At 41.8% G+C, this 24252-nt stretch overlaps 1 protein-coding gene across 1 annotated transcript in view; it reads right to left on the minus strand.

Annotated features, from left to right (window-relative positions):
• Positions 1-24252, minus strand: part of LOC106504847 (uncharacterized) — a 317961-nt gene that overhangs the window by 291686 nt on the left and 2023 nt on the right. The window contains exon 4 of the mRNA XM_084978588.1: positions 23408-23561. Within this exon, the coding sequence (XP_084834714.1) occupies positions 23505-23561 (57 nt within the window). The 3' untranslated portion in view covers positions 23408-23504. The remainder of the gene's footprint in view (positions 1-23407; positions 23562-24252) is intronic.

The raw sequence follows: 24252 nt of genomic DNA on the forward strand, positions 1-24252 counted from the left end.
AAACCTGCATTTACAGAGCACAGGTTCATTTTCTCCCATTCTTTCTGGTCCTCTTCGCTGAACTTCTATGAGACATATTTTGGAGGTCCCATGATATCTTTTCCATGCTTTCTTTTATTCAGTTATTATTGTTTGATACATACAAAAGAATATTACAATGTGTAGATAAGGTATTATTTATTGGTACTCATATATTAAATAATCTGAGAAATAGGACCTTTTTAATTTTTTTTTTTGGCTTAATCATGAATTTGCATGTGCTTATTTTATTATTTTTTCAATAGTTATTTCCCCAATAGAATTTTTTTTCTATTGTACAGCATGGTGACCCAGTTACACATACATGTACACATTCTATTTTCTCACATTGCTCCATCATAACTAACTAGACATAGTTCCCAGTGCTACACAGCAGGATCGCATTGCTAATCCATTCCAAAGGCAATAGTTTGCATCTATTAACCACAAGCTCCCCAGCCACCCCACTCCCTCCCCCTCCCCCTTGGCAACCACAAGTCTATTTTCCAAGTCCATGATTTTCTTTTCTGTGGAAAGGTTCATTTGTGCCTTATATTAGATTCTAGATATAAGTGATATTATATGGTATTTGTCTTTCTCTCTCTGACTTACTTCACTTAGTATGAGAGTCTCTAGTTCCATCCATGTTGCTGCAAATGGCATTATTTCATTCTTTTTTATGGCTGAGTAGTATTCCATTGTGTGTATGTACCACATCTTCCTGATCCAGTCATCTGTCAATGGATATTTGGGTTGTTTCCATGTCTTGGCTATTGTGAATAGAGCTGCAATAAACATGCAGGTGCATGTGTCCTTTTTTAAGGAAAGTTTTGTCTGGATACATGCCCACAAATGGGATTGCTGGGTCCTGGGTCATATGGTAGTTCTATGTATAGATTGCTAAGGTATCTCCATACTGATCTCCATAGTGGTTGTACCAGCTTCCATTCCCACCAACAGTGCAGGAGGGTTCCCTTTTCTCCACACCCCCTCCAGCATTTACTTGTGGACTTATTAATGATGGCCATTCTGACTGGTATGAGGTAGTGTCTTGTGGTAGTTTTGATTTGCATTTCTCTAATAATCAGAGATGTTGAACATTTTTTCATGTGCTTGTTGGCCATCTGTACATCTTCCTTGGAAAAATGTCTATTCAGGTATTTTGCCCATTTTTCAATTGGGTTGTTGGCTTTTTTGCTGTTGAGTTGTATAAGTTGCTTATATATTCTAGAGATTAAGCCCTTGTCAGTTGCATCATTTGAAACTATTTTCTCCTTTTCTGTAAGTTGTCTTTTTGTTTTCTTTTTGGTTTCCTTTGCTGTGCAAAAGCTTGTCAGTTTGATTAGGTCCCATTGGTTTTTTCTGCTGCTTTGGGAGACTGACCTGAGAAAATATTCAAAAGGTTGATGTCAGAGAATATTTTGCCTATATTCTCTTCCAGGAGTTTGATCATGTCTTGTCTTATGTTTAAGTCTTTAAGTCATTAAATTCCTTTTTTTTTTTGGCTGAGTCTATAGCATGTGGAAGTTCCCGGGTTCAGGGATCAAACTCGCACCCCAGCAGTGACCCAAGAAGCCACAGTGGTGACAATGCCTGATCCTTAACCCACTAAGCTACCAGGGGATGCCTAGAAATAGAACCTCTAAAACCATGTTGTAGTCTTTCCCAATTGTATTCCCCTCTTGCATGGGAAGTACCCAGTAGTTTGAATTTTGTGTGTATGTCTTTTTTTTTTTATTTACAGTTTTACCTCTGATTTATATACCCTTAGAGTAGTACAGTTTCATGCATGTTAAAAATTCATGCAAATGATATACCTCATGTATTTGTCTGTATCTTTCTTTTTTCTCTTAACATAATTATTTGTGACATATTCATATTGATGAGTATAACTTTAGCTCATTCATTCTCATTGCTTTATAATATTTCATTACAGAAATATATCCCAATTAATCTATTTTCCCATTAATGTATATTTGGGTCATATGCTATTGTAAATAATGCTTCTGGAAGTATTATTGTACAAGTCATTTAGTGAACCCATACAGAAGTTTCTCCAAGGTATATACCGTAGAATTGCAATATCCACAGTAGCACTGTTTGAGAATTCCAGTGATCTACATGAAAATCCACAGCCATTTTAATTTTTGCTAATGTGATGAGTATGAAATCATCTATTTAGCATTTCCTTTATTACTAATGAGGCTGACATCTTTTCATACGTTTCTCACATTTCTTCTTCTGTGAAATGCCCTTTCTTGTCTTTTGCCCATGTTTCTGATGAGTTGTTGAAATTTCCTTAAGGGCTTGTAAGAGTTCTTTACATATTCTCAATTTTAGACCTTTGTGGATTTGTTGTAAATACTTTCTCCTAGTTCATGGTTTCTCTTTTTCTCTTTTTTACAGCTTTTTGAATGCTGTATTTGAATTTTTAAATAAATTTTTCTTTCTGAATCTTATTTTGAGGGTACTTTTTCATATCCACTTGTTTCCTTTCTACCTTGTTTTAAAAATATCTTCCTCATCTTTTCTTTTTAATAGGGATGGCTTATTTATTTGTTTCTTTAAAGATGATAAGCTTACTTTTTATATAATCTATATTCAAATTCTTGTTTTACTTTTAGGTATTCTATTTATGATTTTAGTTTCTTTATTCTTCCTCCATCTGTGGACTTTTGGAGCTTCCATGTTAATAGTTTCTTTGACTGTAAATTCACTTTGGATTCTTGGATTTTGGCTTTGTACATATATCTATGTACAGAGGTTTCTGTTACTCCCTCTCTTTCTCCCTTTTCTTCTTCCATTCTCTTTCCTGTTCCCTCCTTCTCCTCTCCCTCCTCTTCTTCCCATCCCTCCCTGTCAAACTTTTGCATTTGTTTCACTCTACCTTTTGCAGAAGTAGTGGCAGTCTGACTCAGTTCTTGGTTCTGAGGCTGAGACTCTGTCCACCAGTTCTCATCGCTCTATAGTCATATGGACTCCAGCCTAGACAATAGTTGACAATAACTTGCCCACATCTTTTTACCAGTGGGAGATGCACTCCTGTCCCTACTTTTAAGCAATGAGCTGGACTCAGATCCCCACCTCTCTGAGAACCACTTTTGGTCCAGTTGTCCTGCATAACTGGTCTTCTGATTGATTTTGCTATTTGTGAACGGGAAGCAATGAGGCCAATAGAACAGCCTCTCAGCCTTGCTCCTTACTTTGCATTTATATTCCTTTTTGGTCCATGGAGATACTTGTCTTGTTTTAAAAGCACAAAAATCTCTCTAAAAATTTCTCATTATATGTTTTTTTTCCCCCTATCTGGGGGAGAGGATGGTACTCAAATGCACAATTTACAACATTATCTCAACATAAGGTCCCTTATCTTTGTATTCCTGGTAATGAACACAGCTTATCCACAGAGGACTGATGAATCAATGCACGCGTGCATGACTCCCTTCAAGGAGAAAATAATGCCTGTTTTACAGGACTATTTTGGGGCTTCAGGTAGTCGGGTTTGACTCGTGTCTTTAGTTTTTGAATTTTTCAGCTAGTTTTATACCATCTAAGTTAGTAAAGTACCCCAAAGAATGTCTGATTGTTAGACAGGACTTTGTGGGAGGAAGACGATTGCACAAACCCCTTCTAAACTGAGCTGGCTTCTGCTGGAGGGCAGATTTTGGGAGAGGAGTCAAGTGACTTCAAAATTGGAAGGGAGGCGTGAACACCAGATTTACAAAGGAAGCCACTTGGCTCTGGGATGGGAGAAGGCAGTGTGGGAAGACGAAAGCCAGATCTTATGGGCTAGAATAAAATGACACACGCTGTGTGAAAGAATTCGAAAAATCGTAATTCTAAACTTGTAATGTGGGGTTGAGCCATCAGGAGACTTCACTTGACCTCGCTGTGGTCTGGCCTCCTCATACACAAATCAAGAGAAATCAGTTCTGGGCTTTCCACACCCCTTGTTAGCACGTGTTACAAGCTGGCTTAGAGTATCACTGAAACACCTTCGGTTTCCTGGAGGAAGAAGGGCAGCACTGTGTAGGTAAATTAATTTTTAAGTGTTTTTATATTAATACTACTAGTAAAAGCTTCAAAACATTATGTTTATAAGCCCTTCAGATTTAGAGGTGTTTATTATACATGCTCTACAATTCTGTTATTTATATTGCTTTTCTTTAATTTTATTTTTCTCATATGTAATTTAAAGAATTTAATAGGAGATCTTGGTTAGGAAAGGCACTAAAACGCGTGTTCTTTTTTTTTTTTTTAACACACAGTAAAACTTAAACCTCCAGGGGTAAATATATTTTAAACATATTTGCATTCACTGTAAAGCAAGGCTTTGTCTCTACTTCCTCTTTGAGTCTGAGAAGAATCCCCACTGGGGAGGTGCCTTTGAGGTGTTACCCTTCTGAGGAGAGGGTGACTCAAGGTCATAAGGACAGTGGTGCACCTGCCATACTTGCCAACCTGTGGCTGAATCTGTATTTGGCTGCTAAAAAGTCTCTTCTAATAAATAAAAACAAATGCCCACATGAAGGAACCAGATGCTATGGAAATAATTCTGCTCAGTTTGAAAATGGTTTTCATGAACTGCAATTCTCGAAAACAAGAATTTGCCTCTGAACAGGCTTTAATAATGGAAATTGAAACAGTTCTAAAGACGTAAGGAAGGTTGGTATGTTTGAATACCCACAGAGAGATGTATTTCCTAATGTGAGGTGACAGGTATGAAATGAGACCACAAAATTGTTGGCATTTATAAATATATTATTTATATTCTTTCTTGAATCCAGGTACCACACTGCATTTTTACCCAACCATTAAAAACCTGTGAACCTGATAAAACTTAACCAAGAGTTATTGTACTTATATCATTATAAAAAGCAACCCCAATATTGCTTGAGTTAAGTGCCTGTCCATTTTAATTTTAAGCTTGATTTCTTAGGTTTTTTCATCTCTAAAACCATATGAAAGGTTGACCTTTACTTAAATTCTTCAGAATTATAGGGTTTGCACCAACTTTTCCTATGCTTTAATCACTTTTATATATTTTACTGTGATTACGGCAGGATAAAGCAGTGCGATCTGAAGATCAGAATGTTCTCGCTGCTGGTTTGTGTTGCCAACGAGGCAACATTCCTGTTCTGGATTGAATTATTAATTGATTAGGCCTAAAGCAGGCATGCCGGTGGTCAAGAACATATTTATGCTCCAATTTATTTCAGAGAATGTGTACCCTTTGATCCCTACAGCAGCTTCACGAGGCAGAAAGCACCATCTCCACAGTTATAAGTGAGGAAACAAAGGTTCAGAGAGGGCAAAGAACTTGCTCAAGGTCACACAGTAGACAAGTGGTACAAGGAAAACGCCAATCCCAGTCTCCCTGACTTCAAAGGTCCTGCTCTGAGAGTGACACATTCCCCAAGGCCCTGTTCTCTAATACGAAGTCTTGAAGAAGGGTGCTCACAGGAGGCTTTCAACAACTCTCCTTATTCTTTTCTCTTCAGTTATAAACGTCCAACGACAATAATCAAGAGTTAAGTGTATGAACCAAAACCAGAAGTGCACTTTAATGGACAAATGCGCTGTGGGCGTAGTTGATCTCTTGAGAAAGAGCTTGAGTAGCCAGGCTATGTCTCCCTTTCAGTTCACTTCCCCAGCCCTACGGAAACCCCTCTCCTTGCAGACACCAGGGCCCTCTGGCCACCATCCGGGTGTCCCCGGGCCACCTCTCAAGCCTTTGTTTCCAAAGGAAAGCCTCATACATTAAACTGCTGTGGTCACTTAGCAAGTACGTACCAAGGTCCTATATCAGCCAGAAACTATATTAGAAGCGGATGATGGAAAGAGAAATAAATAATACTCAGGTCCTGCCCTCCAGGAGTTTCCAGTCTTACAGGGGGAAAATGCATCCAAAATTAACAAACTACAATATGACAAATAATATAGGACAGTTATGAAGCAAGAAAAACAAGAACACACCAAAGTGGGAGATGAACTCTCCCTCTGGTACTTGAATCAGGCTTCTCAGAAGAGGTGAGCTTCCAGTTGGGTGTTGAAAGTTGAATAGGAAGTTAAACATCGAGGATGAGAAAGAGAAGAATTGCAAAGGGGTGGGGGTGGGGGTTCGTATGCATAAGGGCAGAGAGGAGTAACCTTCACAGCAGTGTCTAGAGGTAACTGAAATAGGAGAAAAGAGCAGGGTGGAGTCCATTGGTTTCCTGGGGCTGCCTTAAGAAAATACCAAACATTGGGTGTCTTAAAACAATAGAAATGCCTCACAATTCTGGAGGCGAAGAGCTGAAATCAAGGTGTTGCCAGGGCCATGCTCCCACTCTAGGAGAGAATCCCTCCCTGTGTTCTCCTAGCTTCGGGTGGTTGCTGGCAATTCTCAGCATCCCTTGGTTTGTAGATGTGTCAATCCAGTCACCTGTCCATCTTCTCCCTGGTGTCTGCACATCATCTTTCCTCTTTGTGTGTCTGTCTCTGTATTCAAAGGGGTTTTATTAAGAACATCAGTTACAGGGGGTGAGGGTCCCCTCTAATGACCTCATTTTAACTCGATTACTATGGTTAAGCCCCTCTTTTCAAATAAATTTACATTCTGAGGTGCTGGGGGTTAGAATGTCAACACATCTTTTTGGGGGGAACACAATTTAACCTACAACATAAGAGTTAAGTCTGAAAAGGTTGATTTTGAACTACTGTGAAGAATCATTCATTCAACATACCTTACCAATCCCATATTAAGTGCTGAACACTGTTCTGGAGAAAAAAAATGTTTCCTGCCCACATGATGCTCAAAGTTTTGTGAGCTATGATGCAATGAATTTAAGATGTAAGAACAAAAAGAGCATTGTATCACTCAGCTATTGCTCTGTAATTAATCACTCCAAACTTGGTGGCTTAAAATAACAATCATTAATTACTGATCATGCATCTGCGGGTCAGCTGGGGGCCAGCTGGTCTAGCCTGTGCTTCTGGGAGGACGGTATGCTTCAAATAGCTCGCATCTTGGATTGTGGGCCAGTTGTGTTAGATTCTTATTGTGACCATGGCAGGGGAAAGGAGGACAAGTGGAAATAAGCAAGGGCTGCCATTTCTGTTCGTACATCATTGATCAAAGCAAGACTGATAGCCCAGTTCAAAGGTTAGAGGGAGCAACTGCAGAGTCACGTGGCAAAAGGAACAAATTTAGAAAGGGTGAAGAATCGGGGGCCATCCACCACTTGGACCTGGCAGTCAAATTGGGTCTTGCAATCAAACAGGCCTGGGGTTATGTGTGATAAACAGATGACCGACGGATGGATAGCCAGCTAGCTAGATCGATATAGAAATATGTAAAATTATTTTTTTAGAAATACACAGTCCCTTGGGCTTTCTCTATGATAAACAATAGTTTGCTCCCATAGATTATCTGAAGTCCGACTCATACCTTTTTTTACTCTTTGTTGCCAAAGATGGAAAAATCTAATATTCAATATAAAATGATAAGCACGGAAATGCTATAACAGAATGACTTCCCAGGAAGACCCTGAACCTATCAGAGCTAATAATGCAGGGATGTCAGGCACCTGTAAGGGACTCGGGGCTGAGGCACAATCTTCCTACTCCCCGACATGGGCTATTTTACCCACATGTGAAGGAACCATGATGCTAAAGACCCAGAAAAGTCTCTGTACCTACTTCTTCTTCCTCTTCTTTTTTTTTTTTTTTTTTTTTTGTCTTTTTACCATTTTCTTGGGCCGCTCTCGTGGCATATGTAGGTTCCCAAGCTAGGGGTCGAATCGGAGCTGTAGCTACCGGCCTACGCCAGAGCCACAGCAACGCAGGATCCGAGCTGAGTCTGCAACCTACACCACAGCTCACGGCAGCGCCGGATCCTTAACCCACTGAGCAAGGCCAGGGATCGAACCCACAACCTCATGGTTCCTAGTCGGATTCGTTAACCACTGAGCTACGACAGGAACTCCTGTACCTACTTCTTTTTGTAAATAAAATATTTATTTTGAGATAATTATAGATTCACATGCAACTGTAAGAAATAATATAGAGAGGTAAAAAAAAAACTACACTAAAAAAGTATATGAGACAACACTACCTCAACACATCAGTATGATACGAAAGTTATCTCAACACAAGTTTTACCGATATATTCATAAACACATCAAAATAGAAAAAAAAATAGTCTATATGGTGAATTCACATTCAGCAATTAAAAGGAATACCTATTGATTCTATGAGCTATGAAACAACTATTCTATGAAACTATGAACAAGTTTGCATGGATCTCCACGGAATTCGCTTAGTGGTCAAAGTCAATCCCAAGGTTACATATTGTAATAGATAATTTATATAATATTCTGTACCTACTTCTCCTTATCAGTCATCACCACTGAGGGTGGTGCTCAGGGCCGTCGTGATGCTGTGTAGAAACGCAGGGTAAATCTAGACTTCGGGGCGGTAGGTATCCACCCGTGTGCTCTGATAGCATCTTTACACTGTCGGTACTCACTCAGTGCCTTCCCCCCCTCATTACCGTCATTAATATCCTCCTCCCACCCGCAAACGTGTCGCCCGCCTCTCTGCCGTGGCAGCTCCCACAGACCTGAAGGGGGAAGCCATCCCCGGGCTTCTACTGGCAACTGCCTTAGAGCATAACCCACAGCAACCCTTGATGTGGGGAACGAGAAGGCTCTGGGATGCCACTCTGCTTCCTCGGACAGAAATGCACATTTGCTTTTATGGAGGAAAAAAAAAAAAAGCCTGAAAGAAGGAATAAAGGACTCTTTAGACTCACTTCTAATAACCAGATTTTTCCCCCCTCTAACTTTAAAAGCAGGCCTTGATCATCAACAATAGGAAACATTATCAAAAGACCAGATAAATAAATAAGTCATCAGCCCTAACACCACCACAGAGATAACACATCGAACATACTAGTATTCTTCTTTCCTTCTGTTCTTACATACACATATTACATATTTTACATAATGTTAGAAAACACATAATAGATGGTCTACTTTTTACTCATCTTGAATACTGTGGGCATTAACTCAGATCATTTCCACTAGCTATTCTTGAAGGACATGATTTTTAGGCTTTTAGGGTAGTTCGACAACTGACTGATGCCTTTTCACATCTACATTTCTCACTGTCACCGTCGGTCTCCATGAGTGAGGAAAATAAAGACCTCAGAGTTCCCTGGTGGCCCAGGGGTTAAGAATCCAATGTTGTCACTGCTATGGCTTGGGTTGCTGCTGTGATGTGGGTTCAGTCCCTGGTCCTGGAACTTATGCATACTGTGGACGTGTCTGAAAATGAAAATAAAGACCTCATTTTAAGGATATTCGTGGCTAAGCTACTGAAACCTTTCTGTTTGCTGTTGTTGCTGGCTGCAGCCACAGCATGCAAATCTAGGGATCAAACACAGGCCACAGAAGTGACAATGCCAGATCCCCAACCCACTGAGCCACGAGGGAACTCCGCTGACCTTCCGTGTTTAATGCTTGTCATAAACTGAGTCTCCCAGAAAGCAGAGCCTGTGACAGAGGGTATTTATGCTCTTAATTTACTGGGAGGACGAGTAAGGGAGAAAGGGAGAGAAGGTAGGCAGGAAAGTGAGCTGATACAAAGATGCTTTATCAACTGGCCACCCCAGAACCACCGAGAATGCTATGTAACCTCAATCTCAGGATCATCCATAGAAGGAAGGAAGAGAGTTTATCCACAGGCCCCCATCTCCCATTGGACAAAGATTCAGTCCACAGAGCGTTCATTTTGCACCTTGGGGGGCACACACACGGACACCAGGTGGATCCCTGGTCATCAGCCTGAGGCAAGATTCGGTCACCAGGGGCTGTGTGAGGTCCTGGAGCAGAAAAGATAGGAAGGCACTGAAGCAGTGTCTGCGACCTCACGGCTACTTAAAACACAAAACAAGATCAACAAACAGTGCACGTTGTTCAAAAGAACTGCTAATTTGATAGCTAGTCTTACAGCGTGAGGAGAGCAGGAGAGGGATGCGGGGAGAATACCAGCGGACAGGGGTCGGGACAGCACATCCTAATAGGACAGGCGAGGCCGCCTGCCATCCCTTCAAAATCCTCCTAAAAATAACTGCTCCGGGATGCCTGTCATTATTTATTCCCCCTGAGTGAGCAGTGTGTGCCCCGCTCTCCCTTTGCATTTCTGTGCTCCCTTCATTCTGCAGTCATGGCAATACCGGAGGACGGCTTCTCAGTTTAACAAGGTGAAATCCCGAAGTATGACAGTTGAGCCTTTTACATATATATGCATGTCCTCCAAATTGTGTAGCCATTTAAAATAGAATTTTAGAGCTAGGGGCGCTTCGTTTCAATACATACATAATATCAAATTCCTTCTGTAAATAGCAACGTTTGGGGCAGTTGGGTGGACATGGCGATAAATTCGATATGGCAGTGGGGCTGGGAAGAAAGTTGCAAAGTATACACATGGTTTGTCCATCCAAAAAGCCTCAATCGCCCATTGGTTCATCCCGAGTGTGAATAAGATAGACACAGAATCAGATACAAGCCTGATTTCAAAGGTTTGATGGGTGAAGAAAAAGCATATTTTCTACATTTGTTCCAAGCTCAAAGTGCGCTTTTACATATATAAACGTTAGATGTTTATAATCACCCTGGGGAATGAAGGTTAAGCCTTGGGGCTCTGGATTAAGAGAGATGTAGCTTCAACTTTGGTTTTTCCATTAGGGGTCGTGGGGTCGGGGTGGGCATTCCAAGCCTCACTTCACTCACGTATAAAAGAAGAATGATGATAATATGCACTGCATCCCGTTGCTGGGAGAATAAGATAAGATAATGTATGTAAAGCACTGAGTACATTACCAAGCAGAGAGCAGTTCAGTGAATGTTAACTCTCTTTACAGTTCTGATGCCACAGTGAATTTACATGCATGGTTCAGGATCACATGCCACAGCCAGGACTAGAACCCTTGTTTTCTGCCTCATAGTCTAGCGATAGCTCCTTTGAAGTAAAACAACGAGGAATATGGACTTTTCCAGACTTTCAAGCCTAACATCCAGCACAATATTCCACATGTAATAGAGAGTCAGGAAATAACACTGACAGTGGACTCCAAGTCAAATGAGAGAGCTGCTAATGCAGAATAAACATACAATGTGTTGCAGGGCTTTGCTTGGCATCGCTTTGGAGGATATTAAAGATATCAAACATAGTTTGGTCCACCAGCTGGTGAGAAAAGCTGTAGGTGCTCAGATCATGAATAGATCCCTGCAGGACACATTTTTGCTGTGGCGGAGGTGGCCTGACCACACCTGAGACCCCTTCTCATCCTCTTGTTTGGGGGAAAGGAGTAGGGGATGGAGCTGGCTGAGGGGAGCTCTACTGCCCGGGCATCTGGAGAGGGGGCGACCCTTCCTGGATCACTGGAGTCTGGCACAGCGGGTCTGCGACTAGCATGCAGGTGTGAAACGTTCAAGCTCTTGAAATCCACCCCAGTTGGAACCAAAATATAGAGGCTCCCTTGAGAAAGAGCCAATGGGATGGCATCCTGAAAGGCATCCCTGTGTTTGTTCTCTGGTGACCAATGGTTCTGGAAAAGCATGTTGTTGCAATTTTTCTGTTTTGTGACCTGACTACAACTACCATGGACTTCGAGTCACCACGTATGGAGTAGCTACTGGACACCAGGGGCACCATATACGTACGTCATCTCATTCTCCCAATTCTCCTGTAGTGAATCGTCCTACAGAGAACCGGGGAGGGGGGTTGTCCATTTTACCCACCGCTGTATCCCCAGTGCCCCAAACAGTGCCCAGCAGAGTAGGTTCTTGGGAGTTTGTGCTGAATGTATGAGGGTGACAGAGGTTCTTATCCAAGCCTGACACGCAGAAGGGTTAAAGGACAAATGCACAAGCCAGGAAATGAAGGGGCTGAGACGGGACTGAACGCAGCTTCCTCCAGTCCCAAATCCCACCCTCTCAGCCACTGCCCTCCTCACTCTCCCTGGTTTCTCCTGCTCTAGGCTCTTCCCTTTCAAAGTGGATCACACACCACTGCAAAAACACTGTCTTCATCGTGTTTCTTCTCAACTGAAACCCCTCAGTGCCTCTCAGCTGCCCTAAGATGGCACTGACTCCCTTGCCTAGCATTCCAGGATCTTTAAAACCTGGACTTCACATTTTTATGTTCCACTAAAACTCCCACAGAGAAGCTCTAGCCCAGTTCTCTCGCTGTCCCTAAAACACATCTCTTTTTTGGCCACCTCTCAGCATATGGAGTTCCTGGGCCAGGGATGAGATCCAAGCCACAGATGCAGCCTACACTTCAGCTATGGCGACACCGGATCCTTTAACCCACTGTTCCAGGCCAGGGATCGAACCTGCATCGTGGTGCTGCAGAGACACTGCCCATCCCATCGCGCCACAGCGGGAACTCCCTTAGAACAAGTCTTAACACATTTCTGCCCTGCATAGTGATCCCTTTATGCAAGTCATGTGGAATTACCAATTCATTCTGCCCATCTCTCTGAATCCCCTCCCATACTTTAGCATTTGCCCATGAGGCACCTCTTCATGAAGGTTCTGATAATCTCGGCATGCCATCATTTCTCATTTCCTGGGAATGAACAAATCTCTTATTAGGTGCCCTACTCTCCAAGCAGTGAGAAAATGTCCTTTATGATTGTTGCTTTTTGTTAGGAGTCTAACGCTTGTCTCTACCACTAGAGCGGAAGCGCATTGAGAGCAAGGAATGTGGCCAGAAGCAAACAAATCAAATACTGTATCAAGCATATGAGACCATTTGGTTGAATGGTTAAGGCGACTAAGTCTTTGAGGTTAGGATAGCTAGATGGCATATATATTAATATACATATATATTATGAGATTATTGATATAAATGAGACATATACATACATACACACATACATATGGTTATGATTTGGAGCAAAAAAAAGACAACCTTCTCTCTCTGCCTTTTGCTCTTTTTGGGTTGAAGGTCTTTATGTGTCTCTGTTGCAGGGCAGAGACGGCCAGGGTGGGAGACCGTCATTTTGAGACAAATGTAGGCCCACATCAGCCTGGAGGCTGGACTGGACTTCAAAGATCCTGGCTGAGATTTCAAATTGGCTCCACTCAAGAGCTATGGACTTTGAAGCAGCAGACTTTGCTGTGAGCTCACTGCTGCTGCAGTATCTCAGTGCCCTCACTGGTGAAATGGCAGAGGACCACCCAAGACACCAGGCCAAGTCAGGGAATGGCACTGTGAAAAGCAAGAATCAAGAATCGGGAAGGACGGTTATGTATCAGTCCTTACTGATGCAAAACCATGATGATGCACCGCTTATACTTAGAATGGAAGGATCATTCAGACTAACTACTACCGCTCCTTCCAATTAATCAATGGCTAGGGAAATGCAGATACAACTGACCAAGTGTGCGCCATGGTAGAAAGGAGGTAGGGAGAAGCCGTCTTCCTCCTGCCATGTGCCACAGTCTGCTCGCAGGAGGGCTGTTTCCAGCCCTTGGGGGGCAAGAGCAGCTATTCCTATTTCCAGAGGAATCCAGTTGCTCCAAGAGAAAACACTACTAGAAAAAATCCCCTGGGACGGTTCAGGAACCAGTCTGGGGTCTCTATACCATGTGGAGCAGAGATACACTTCTGAGATCCTAATAGCTGTTCTGAAAATGGTTTTCAAATACTTGTTCACTTAAAAAAATGCAGGGGCGGGGGGAGTTCCTGGTGTGGCTCAGTGGTAACAAACCCAACTAGTTTCCATGAGAATGTGGGTTCGATTCCTGGCCCTGCTCAGTGGGTTAAGGATCCAGCATTGCCAAGAGCTGCAGTGTAGGACGCAGACACAGCTTGGATCCTATGTTGCTATGCTATGGCTGAGGTGTAGGGGGGCAGTTGCAGCTCTAATTCAACTCCTAGCCTGGGAACTTCTGTATGCTACAGGTGTGGACCTAAAAAAGCTTTCCTTGTTGCCGTACAATAAAAGTAAGATGTAGACTTGGAGAGACCCTAAAAGGGGACAGGGACGCTGCATAGGAAGCAAATATAAGCATTGTCCTGAATTAAAGTTGCTGCTAACTTGTGTTCTAGGGCACAGTAAAGGAGTAAATACAACTAGAACAGGATGCAAGCTCCTTGAGGCAGAAAGTGTGTCATATTAACCTCCAGGGCCTCTGCTTCTGGAACATTATAGACACTCAGGGTGTGTATAGAATGCACTTATGCTTGCACAAGTTAATAAATGAATAAAAGTATTTTTCCATCTTGGTAATTAAGGAGTATATTCATCTAACCTTAACCTTATCAGAATATTATTATAAATCCTCTAATTATAAGTAACACTCAAATTTGCCATAATTAAAACCTGGAGTTTCCTGAATTCTCTAGAGCTTCCAAATAGTCTAACCATCACGGGCTAAAGCATACATGTTTACTCAGAGTTTAAAGAACCAACAATTCACTGCCCTCATGTCAAAAACCACTAAACAAAAAATATGATGTGATCTCTAAATGGTATTTGTCAATATCTAGTCTGGGCCAGCTTTCTCAACGGCAACCACTGTTAAAACCCCTCTGTGCTACTTTCATGAGCTGAAGGATGCTCGACAGATTCGCCGGTGATTTTCACACCCCTCTGGCCTCCTGGCTGACTTCGGGAGCAGTACTTCAATACCCTGTGATGCCATTACCGTCACTCCCAAACAAGCTCAGAAATCTGTACCGAGAAATGAAATTTCCTTCAGACATTTCTTCACCTAAGCCTTCCAACTTGGAACACTAGAAGGCTCTATAAGGTGAGTCAATTCTGTCTTAAAGGCAAATAAAAAGTTATTGGCACCAGGTTTCACCTATCTCAGGGAAAGTAATACTCGCAGCATGGCTAAAAAAAAAAAAAGAAAAAAGTTACTGACTTTAGGCACAACTTGAAGAAAATGAAACTATTTTCCCTGTCACTCCTTAAACAGTCTTTTTTTTTTTTTTCTTTAGGTGCCTAATCCATGTTAGTAAATCAACTGCTTCTTAAAACTGACCAGGATTGCTTATCATCACTTGCCTCAAAATTCCCATCTCCAGGTTTCAGAAACAGTGTGCCCCTGTGATGCTGATGGCAACAATATTCATAAGGGGCACAAGTTCAGGTTCACGTCCCTGCCAAACTGCACTGCGCCTTGACAGGCAAATCAAAGGTGCTCAGACAGCAGCAATTTCTCCAGTTTAGTTCACTTCCGTTACGTGGATTCTAATGATGGGGGGATGCTTCAAAGGGTCCTTGATACTATATAGGAAAGTTCTTCTATCACGTCAGAGCCTGGTAGTGGAAAATCCTATGAACCAGGGTGTAAAAGAAAAAAACTTGTAAATGGGGCCAAGTGTACACAGATAGAGGCGCTGTTCCCTCCCCACATGGTTCATTTCCTCTCCCCAGCAGGTCTCCAGTTGGCTGCAACCTGCGAGGAATAGGCTAGAACACCTCTAGGATACTGTGGCTGCTTTCGCGCCAGCTGTGTGCTACCTAAGCAAAATGAATTGGTTAATTGAAGCAATTACCTGGCACTTCAAGCCCAAACACCTCCCCCTCGGGAGCAAAGAGAATAATTTGGAGTTTCTGCCAAATTAGTCAGGCTAACTGACTGCAGCCTGTGCATCACTGTACAGGTGGCATTAAAGGGGCGTGGCACGTCCATCCTCCAGAAACAAGATCAGACCTAAGACGTGGGCTTAGGCTAAACTGTGAATACCTGTGTGTGTTAAGAAGCGTGGTTCCCAAGGTTTCACAAACATCGGAATCACCAGGTGAGTGCATTACAACTCAAATCCCTGGGCTCCACCTTCAGAATTTCTGGTTCATGAGGCCCGGCATGAGGCCCGGGAATGTGTGCTTCAAACAAGTTCCCAATGGACGCAAATGCTGCTGGTCCAGGGACTATATCTGGAGAACCACTGGTTTAGGCCTCTCTCTAGGGAAAATGAACACAGTGCAAGGCTTTCTACGGCACCCCCGTGCTCTCCTACCTCTTGCAAAGCCAAACCAACCAGCCCCAGGTGTATTTACAACAAGCAAACATTTTGTTGAGACTGGCCAAGGGATGGTCACCTCGGTGATACAGAGATAGAACTCCAGCCTCTGTCCTCAAGAGGTTCCCTTTTTGGGGGAGACAGACAGACACAGAACCGGATGAAGATGAGGATGAGGTGAGAAGGGCCATCACAGAGGTAAAGACCAGGTGCCACTGGGAACACAGAAATTCCACCTCGACTGGTGGTCAATGGGAAGGCCCGGACTTGGTGCAATAGCAAAAAACAAAGGTGTGAAGGCTGCCTTAATATTAAGGGACACGACCCCCTTTTCTGTTGATGTCCATAAAAGTCAGCCTGGCCGCATTCAGGGGCTGGTTGTCATGGATAAGTTCCTGGATATCAGGGAGCATTTATGCCACAAACACCTCTAATATCTGTCCCTCTGCACATAGTAGGTTTTCAGCGTATGAATGAGTTGCTGTCAATGCTGAATAAATGCGGTATAATGACCAGATCTGCCCAATGGAAAATGTACAGAGAGAAGTAGCTTGTTTTAAACGGACTCCTGAATCAGAGTCAGAGGAAAATAATATTGAACCACCGCAAATCCGGTTTGAATTTGAACTGGCAAATTTTGAAATGACAAAAAGTGGGATCCTGTTATCAACTCCTTGAACCTGCCACTTCCTCCTAATCATTAGCTTTCGCCCTCTCACTTTCCTGAAAATCAACTGTATTTGGCCGGTGGTTATTTTTTGATGAACAAAGTCATCAGATACAAAAATAGGTGATGTTCCTTCAGCTTCCTTTGACCACAGCCATGGGCAGCAAGGAGCTGGTTCACAGTGACATTTTTGTTATGCAAATAGTTTGATGCAGCTCATTTTGAAACATTATGCTGACATTCAGGGCTAACATTTGGCCTGGTGAAATGAAATAGGTATTAATTTGTTGAGCTAAAGTATTCCAAAAGTAAGGATAAATAGACCTTTTTCATGAATTCGAAATGAAAAGGGCGTCTATGTTCCTTGATTTAAGGCAATATGCCAACATTTATTTTTAATCATACTTTGCCGATTCAATTAAGATCATGTAATAAAATCAATTGCTATAATTTGTTCGCCAACCTCTTGGAAAGGCTTTTTTCTTTCCTTTGATTCAGGGGGCTCCTTATTTGAGATGGATTTCTTTTTAAAATTCGCTTTTGCGTTAGTCAGTGAATAAGGTAGAAGATCACATATTTCTTCCTTTGAGCAACTAGTTAAAAGTCTCTGTTCTGTGCTTGGACTGTTTTTTTTTTTTTTTTGGTTTTTTGTTTGTTTGTTTGTTTGTTTTGAGATGCACTGAAGGCTGAAGCAAAAAGCTATGACATGTAGGCAAATAAAAAGACAGTGAGATAAAAAAATTCTAACCACTCTTCTAACGCTTAAGATTTTATGGAACTTATCATAAATGATTACCTCATTTTATGCTACACAGCCACTTTCCCTGTGATTGGTAAAGGCACAACTTAGTTTATAAAACAAGCCATGTCCCAAAAGTTGTGAGCCAGTTGTTTTAAACTAGGAATGCTTTCCCACAGACATATGTTATAAATGTGATCTGACTAGATTAGCCCACATAAGCATATTTTATTCATAACTTATCCATTGTGTAGAAATATAGGGGCAGACAATAACTATTTTAAGAGCAGTGGTTTTTTTTTTTTTTTTTTTTTTTTTTTTTTTTTTTTTTTTTTTTTGTCTTTTTGCCTTTTTGCCTTTTCTATGGCCGCTCCTTTGGCATATGGAGGTTCGAGGCTAGGGGTCTAATCAGAGCTGTAGCCGCCGGCCTACACCAGAGCCACAGCAATGCGGGATCCGAGCGTGTCTGTGACCTATACCACAGCTCACAGCAACACTGGATCCTTAACCCACTGAGCAAGGGCAGGGATTGAACCTGCAACCTCATGGTTCCTAGTCAGATTCATTAACCACTGTGCTACAACAGGGAACTCCAAGAGCAGTGATTTTTGAATTAAAAAACTCTAAAATTTCACTTCAGACACAACTTAGAATAGATTTACAAGGAGATCCTGCTGAGTAGCATTGAGAACTTTGTCTAGATACTCATGTTGCAACAGAACAAAGGGTGGGGGAAAAAAATGTAATTGTAATGTATACATGTGAGGATAACTTGATCCCCTTGCTCTACAGTGGGAAAATAAAATAAAAAAATGAAATAAAATTTAAAAAAAGATGCAAAAAAAAAGATATTTGCAGAAGGTTTAGTTAAAGATCAACAAGGTAGAGGAAAACTTTTGGGGAAGATGTCGAAGTGGGATCCTGAAACTAATAATACCTTAATGGTTGATGACATTTGTCATTTTAATAGTATGTCAAAACACGTATCAGGTGTAACACTAAATATCCTGTTTGCTTATTGGTTATGGTTAGCATCGAACTTCAGTTTAGAAATAAAGAAGAAGGATGAAGGAAGAGTCCCGTCTAGGATGGTGGTGATCATTAAACAAACAACTTGAAACAGTCATCTGCAGCCCTTCTCACTGTTACATTTCTTTATATCATCATTTGAGAAATAGTGACTTCTCCACTGGCCCAAAGATCTCACAGGACAGACATGTCATCAGTTTTTGCTAACCATTATACAATTATATCCCCAGCACTTTGCAGACAGTCAAGTACATAGTTGCTTAAAGGTGTTTCTGTTGTGGTTGTTGTTGAATAGTTGTTTGGGGTGTTTTTTCGTTTTTTAAATTTGTATTGAAATGAAATTGATTTACAAGGTTGTGTTAGTTTCAGGTATTCAGGTATACAGCAAAGTGATTCAGTTATAGATATGCATATATGCATAGATGTTCTTTTTTTTTTTTCAGCCATGCCCGTGGCATGTGGAAATCCTGGGCCAGGGATCTACCCTGCACCACAGCAGTGACTGGAGCTGCTGCAGTGACAACGCCAGATCCTTAACCTGTTCAACCACAAGAGAACTCCTATATATTGTTTTTTAGGTTCTTTTCCACTTGTATATATTATTATAAAATATTGAGTACAGTTCCCTATGCAATACGGTAGGTCCTTTTTGGTTACCTATTTTATATATAGTAGTGTGTATATTTTAATCCTAAACTCCTAATTTATCTCATCCCTCCCTTCCCTTTTGGTAGCCCTATGTTTGTTTTCTATGTCCACGGGTTTATTTCTGTTTCGTAAATAAGTTCATTTGTATCACACTTTTAGATTTCATTTGTTTTTCTCTGTCTGACTTATTTCACTTAGCATGATAATCTCTAGATCCCTCCATGTTGCTACAAATGGCAATATTTCATTCTTTTTTATGGCTGAGTAATATTCTATTATGTAAACGCATCTTCTTTGCCATTCATCTGAAAGTTTTTTTGACTGAATAGAAGAGAAAAAGAGGACTGTTCTAAAGAATATAGAATTGTAGATGTTTAAAAATGAGTGTCTGATGTTACATTTATTATTTGTCTCTATGTAGCCAAAGAGGGGAGAATTGTAGCCAAAAACAGAGGTATAAAAAGAAAATTCCCAAAGGATATGGACAGTTATTTGTCTTAAGGATAAGACAAATTGCACAGTGAAAACTACGTACTTAGGTCTGTCCAAGTTTTCTTTGGTTGTTGTTTCAAAATAAGGGAGATTGGGATGATCAGCTTTAGGAAAGCTCAGCAGCAAGGAAGGACCCTGCAAGAATAATCAGTGGCTTGTGTACAAAGGGTGGGGCAGAAGGAGAGCTCTGCTCAGAGTGCAGGCGATGGACTGGAGGCAAGCACTATCTTTAGAGAATTTTAAAAGAAAGTTTAAGGCAGAAAAGTCAGTATTTGCTCTTTAGTGTTACTATATACCTGCAACTCTAAAAATATCAGTGACAAAATATTCCTCTGTAACAAGATCTCTTTTGCTTTAAGTTCTAAAAAATCCTGCAGTTGAGTCTTAATTTAAACTGGTGAACTCAAAATTAGCACATCTTAATTCCCTATCATTTTTTTTTTTTTGGCCTACCTCTGCAGCATATGGAAGTCCCTGGGCCAGGGTTCAAATCTGAGCCTCAGCTACAACCTATGCCACAGCTACAGCAAGGATAGATCCTTACCCCGCTACACTACAGTGGGAACTCCAATTCCTTATCTTTTCATAAGCACTGTAGTCTAAGTGGAAGTTAATTCAGAGAACTTCTAGTTGCATGGTGGGTTCCCACATAGGTGGCCTTGGTGATACATGTTTATTTGAACAGTAAGTTCTTAAGAGTTTTCGGAGTCACCATTCATTTCAGCTACAGTCTGCACCTCCAATCCCTGAGATACTACATATTTCTTCAGAAGGTTTGAAAAAGTAATGCTAGCATAGTAACTAGAAAGTTGATGAACTAGAACTTGAATTTTGGACTACATTTTTTCACGCATAACCTTTTCCCTAATCTGGATTCAATGGAGGGACTTTAGAGGGACTCAGAAACTAAACAGAATGCAAAGTGCATGGGTGTGTATATGTGTATTTTTAAAGAGATGTTTTATAAGTTTTACCAAAGAAGTCTGTGACCCCAAAACCAAAGTGTATCCAATAGCTCTTCTACGCTGCTTGATGTTTTATGATATACAGAGTCAAATGAAGAAATATTTCTCGGAGTTCCCATATGGTACAGTGGGTTAAGAATCTGGTCTTACCCACTGCTAGGGTGTGGGTTTGATCCCTGGCCTGGGAACTTCCACATGCCAGGGGCGTGGACAAATAAACAAACATTTTTTCTATGAAAATATTTGCATTATAAATTTAATCATATATGATTAAATGATTGTTACGACATATAACAATGATATGTCATTGTTAACTATAATATACAATTTTGCAAAAGGTGAATTTGAAATCTAAGGAGGTTTATTTATTAATGAAGACCAAAATGACATAAACAGATACTCCCATGCACATGTGATCCATATAAATATGAGGGATTGCATGATATGGAATATCTAGAATATCATTTTGCTGTATTTAAATAAAAGTTTGGTCTTTAACAGATAAGTGAATAATAAGATGTCATTCCAGACCTGAAGTTAGAATCACAGACTTTTAACATGGACAGAAGAGAAGTAGAGTCTGAACTTTGTTCTGGCTTCTAGCACTGACTTTAAGCTCAGATGATATAAAATAATGGCCCAATGACTTGCCTCTAAAAGAATAACAGCTAAAATTTGTTAGGGGCTTAGCATAGGTTGAGCATATGCTTTTAAATGAATCGTGTCATTTATTCTTACAATAATCTGATCATTATGCATACATATGAAGGAACTAAAATCTAGGGAAATTAGGTACTTTATCCGAGATAATAGAATTTGAAGGTGGAAAGTGAGGATTCTAACTCTGTCAGTCTGTCTCCCTCCAGGGCCTGCTCACTTAACCATCACCCTAAACTGACTCCCTGACATGATGTAACTTGACTTTATCTGTCTCTAAAACATTCTAGTACCCCAGTTTCTTGAGAGATCTGCTCCTATCCTGAGTTGATAAATACCTATTCTTTGATTAAATACTTCCAGGGAGGAAATGGCACCACTTTCCTCAATAGTCCATTGTGGTGACAAATTCTTTTCCAAAGGGCCACTCTTTTTTTTTTTTTCCTGTCTTTTTAGGGCCACACCCGCGACACATGGAGGTTCCCAGGCTAGAGGTCGAAAATCGGAGCTTTAGCCACCAGCCTATGCCACAGCCACAGCAACGCCAGATCCGAGCCACAACTGCAACCTACAGCACAGCTCCTGGCAATGCCAGATCCTTAACCCACTGAGTGAGGGCCGGGATGGAACCTCCATCCTCATGGATACCAGTCAGATTCATTTCTGGTGAGCCACGACGGGAACGCCAAAGGAACCATTCTTGAATGCTTATGGAAGTTAACAGTAAGGTAGACACTGCCTCAAATGTCACACTAGACGGATTCTTCTCTCATCACTGCTTTCCTGAGCTCAGAAACAAAGTGAAGGGGATTAATAAGAACTGATTTGGGTGGAATGTAATTGATCACAAAGAGCAGCCATTGTGTGTGTGTGTGTGTGTGTGTGTGTGTGTGTGTGTGTGTGTGTGTGTGTGTGTGTGTTGTGTGTGCTATAATGCCTTTTGAAACATCATTTGTTCCTTAATGTAAATATTTAGGATTGATGGTGGGTGTGTCACTGTAATTGCCAGAAAGTAAGACCCTGATAACAAGGACTTCCTGAAAGAACTGCATTGGGGAGTAGGACCCCCAGGGAACACGTGAGGGACAGAGGAGGGACCCAGCGAAAGATGGAGAACCAGCACGAGGATGTGTTATTGCGTGGCCACTGCTTTGGGAGACTGGTTCTTCAAGAAGAACACCTGAGGAGGTCTAAAGAACACACTTTAGGACCCTTTGTTGGAGGAGGGAAGAAGGAATATTTATCCAGGGACTCCCATTGGTCAAAAATTTACCACAGGGTCTTTATGCTCTCACACTTCTTCCTGGGCTTTAACCTACACTGAAACGTCAACGAACCAGCCTCTGGGTGGGATGGGAGACGTAAGAGAGGCCTAGAGGGAGACACTGTCAGATGGACCTGTGTGAAGCCCGCCTGGAGCCCACTTCGAACTGATGGCTCCTGGAGCCGTTAGAAGAGGCAGGTGGGGGCCAGAGAAAAGAAACGGTCCATGGAAAGTGTGAGACAGCAAGGAACATTATTTTATTATAGACTCATGGTTTTTTCATTTTTTGGCCTCCTTTCCAATAAAGCACTTCAATGTCCTACATATCATGTTCATCGGGTCTGATGGAAGATGCTCAACCTTCATTATCTGTTCAGCCTTTGAATATTTCTTAAGCATTAACTAATATTCCCGGAGTCTGGCAAGCTTGTGCAGGGAGCTGGGGACAAATATAATTACGATAAACAGATCCCTTGCTGGCATAAAGCTTACGATGTTACCAACACCGAGTCTACCACAGTACCAGCACATAGTAGGCACTTTTTAAACACATAAAAATGGCCTCCTAAGAGTGAGTATTAAGTGTTCTGCAAATCTTAAATAACTGGAGGGGTGTTCCACCAGATAAACCACTTTATCATTCTTGTAGGAAGTACCCCCCACCGCCCCCGCTGTAATGGCTTATGTCTGCCAAAGGAGGAAAGACTGTTTACTTTATTATCTATGTACTGCCTAGGGATAGGGGAGGCTGAAATTTAGACAGATTTCTGTACTTATCTGTAAGGTGCCTCCAAGGCATAAGAGAACATTCGGAGGAGCTGAAATCCAGGAGCAGCAGCAGCAGCAGCAGCAGCAGCAGCAGCAGCAGCTGTGGCAGTTGCCACACCTACACTTACCTGGCAGTCTTCCCAGGCAGAAGGTGGAAGATGCCCTTTCTCCTTGCCAGCGCTCTTTCCTTGAGCATCCTAGTGGCCAAACAACTGCTAGCTGACTCTATCCACAGTGCCCAGTTTCAGGAGCCAAGGTGTTGCAGCACTTCCACAGAAGCACCTGCGTGGGAAATACATAGATACATCAAATGCACAGGTAGCTGCATTCTGTCAGTTACAAGGAAAATGCCACGCCAGGGACATAACTACCTGTAATAAATTTTTAAGTGCAGTAGAAAGCTGCTGGGGAAAAAAAAAATCAGAATTAAATTCATCAAATGACCACATTTTAGAGGCCAGGTAAGTCTTCCTAGCCCTGCCTGTCGGTGGTTTTCTTCACTTACAGGATCCATCTTCTGGCTTTCTGTGACAATGGAGCCCTAGGTAACATCATGCTGGTTACCTCGGAACTAGCTGATGTACAGGCAGCTGTCACTGTTCTTTAGTATTCACATTAAACTCTCAGGGTAGAGTGACCAGAGCACACAGGGTGCTTTATGGGGCAGTCAAGGCAGCGAGGCTGCTGGAGGCTTTCAAGAGGAACCTTCCACCTGTGGGGAGTGGTGAGGCCATTGTGTAGCTGTGCCAGGGCAGAGGCCCCAAGCTGGGAGCTGGAAGGACAGAAAGGTAAACTCAGTTGACTCTTCAAAGGGTTCACTCTAGCGACTGAGCACAAAGCCCCCAGTTGCAATCCCGACCTCATTCCTCAAGGGAGATTTCATGGTTCAAAGAAAGCAAAGATTTTTTTCTGGAGAAAAATCTGCAGGGCCAGGGCGCCTCTCCCCTGGTGCCAGTGGCAGGGTTGGGGAGAA

Source organism: Sus scrofa, chromosome 9 (genome assembly GCF_054392235.1).
Source record: "Sus scrofa isolate SSC_HxYL_T2T_F1_AM1 chromosome 9, Sscrofa_HxYL_maternal_Yorkshire_Landrace_v2.0, whole genome shotgun sequence".
In the NCBI taxonomy this organism is placed as follows: domain Eukaryota; kingdom Metazoa; phylum Chordata; class Mammalia; order Artiodactyla; family Suidae; genus Sus; species Sus scrofa.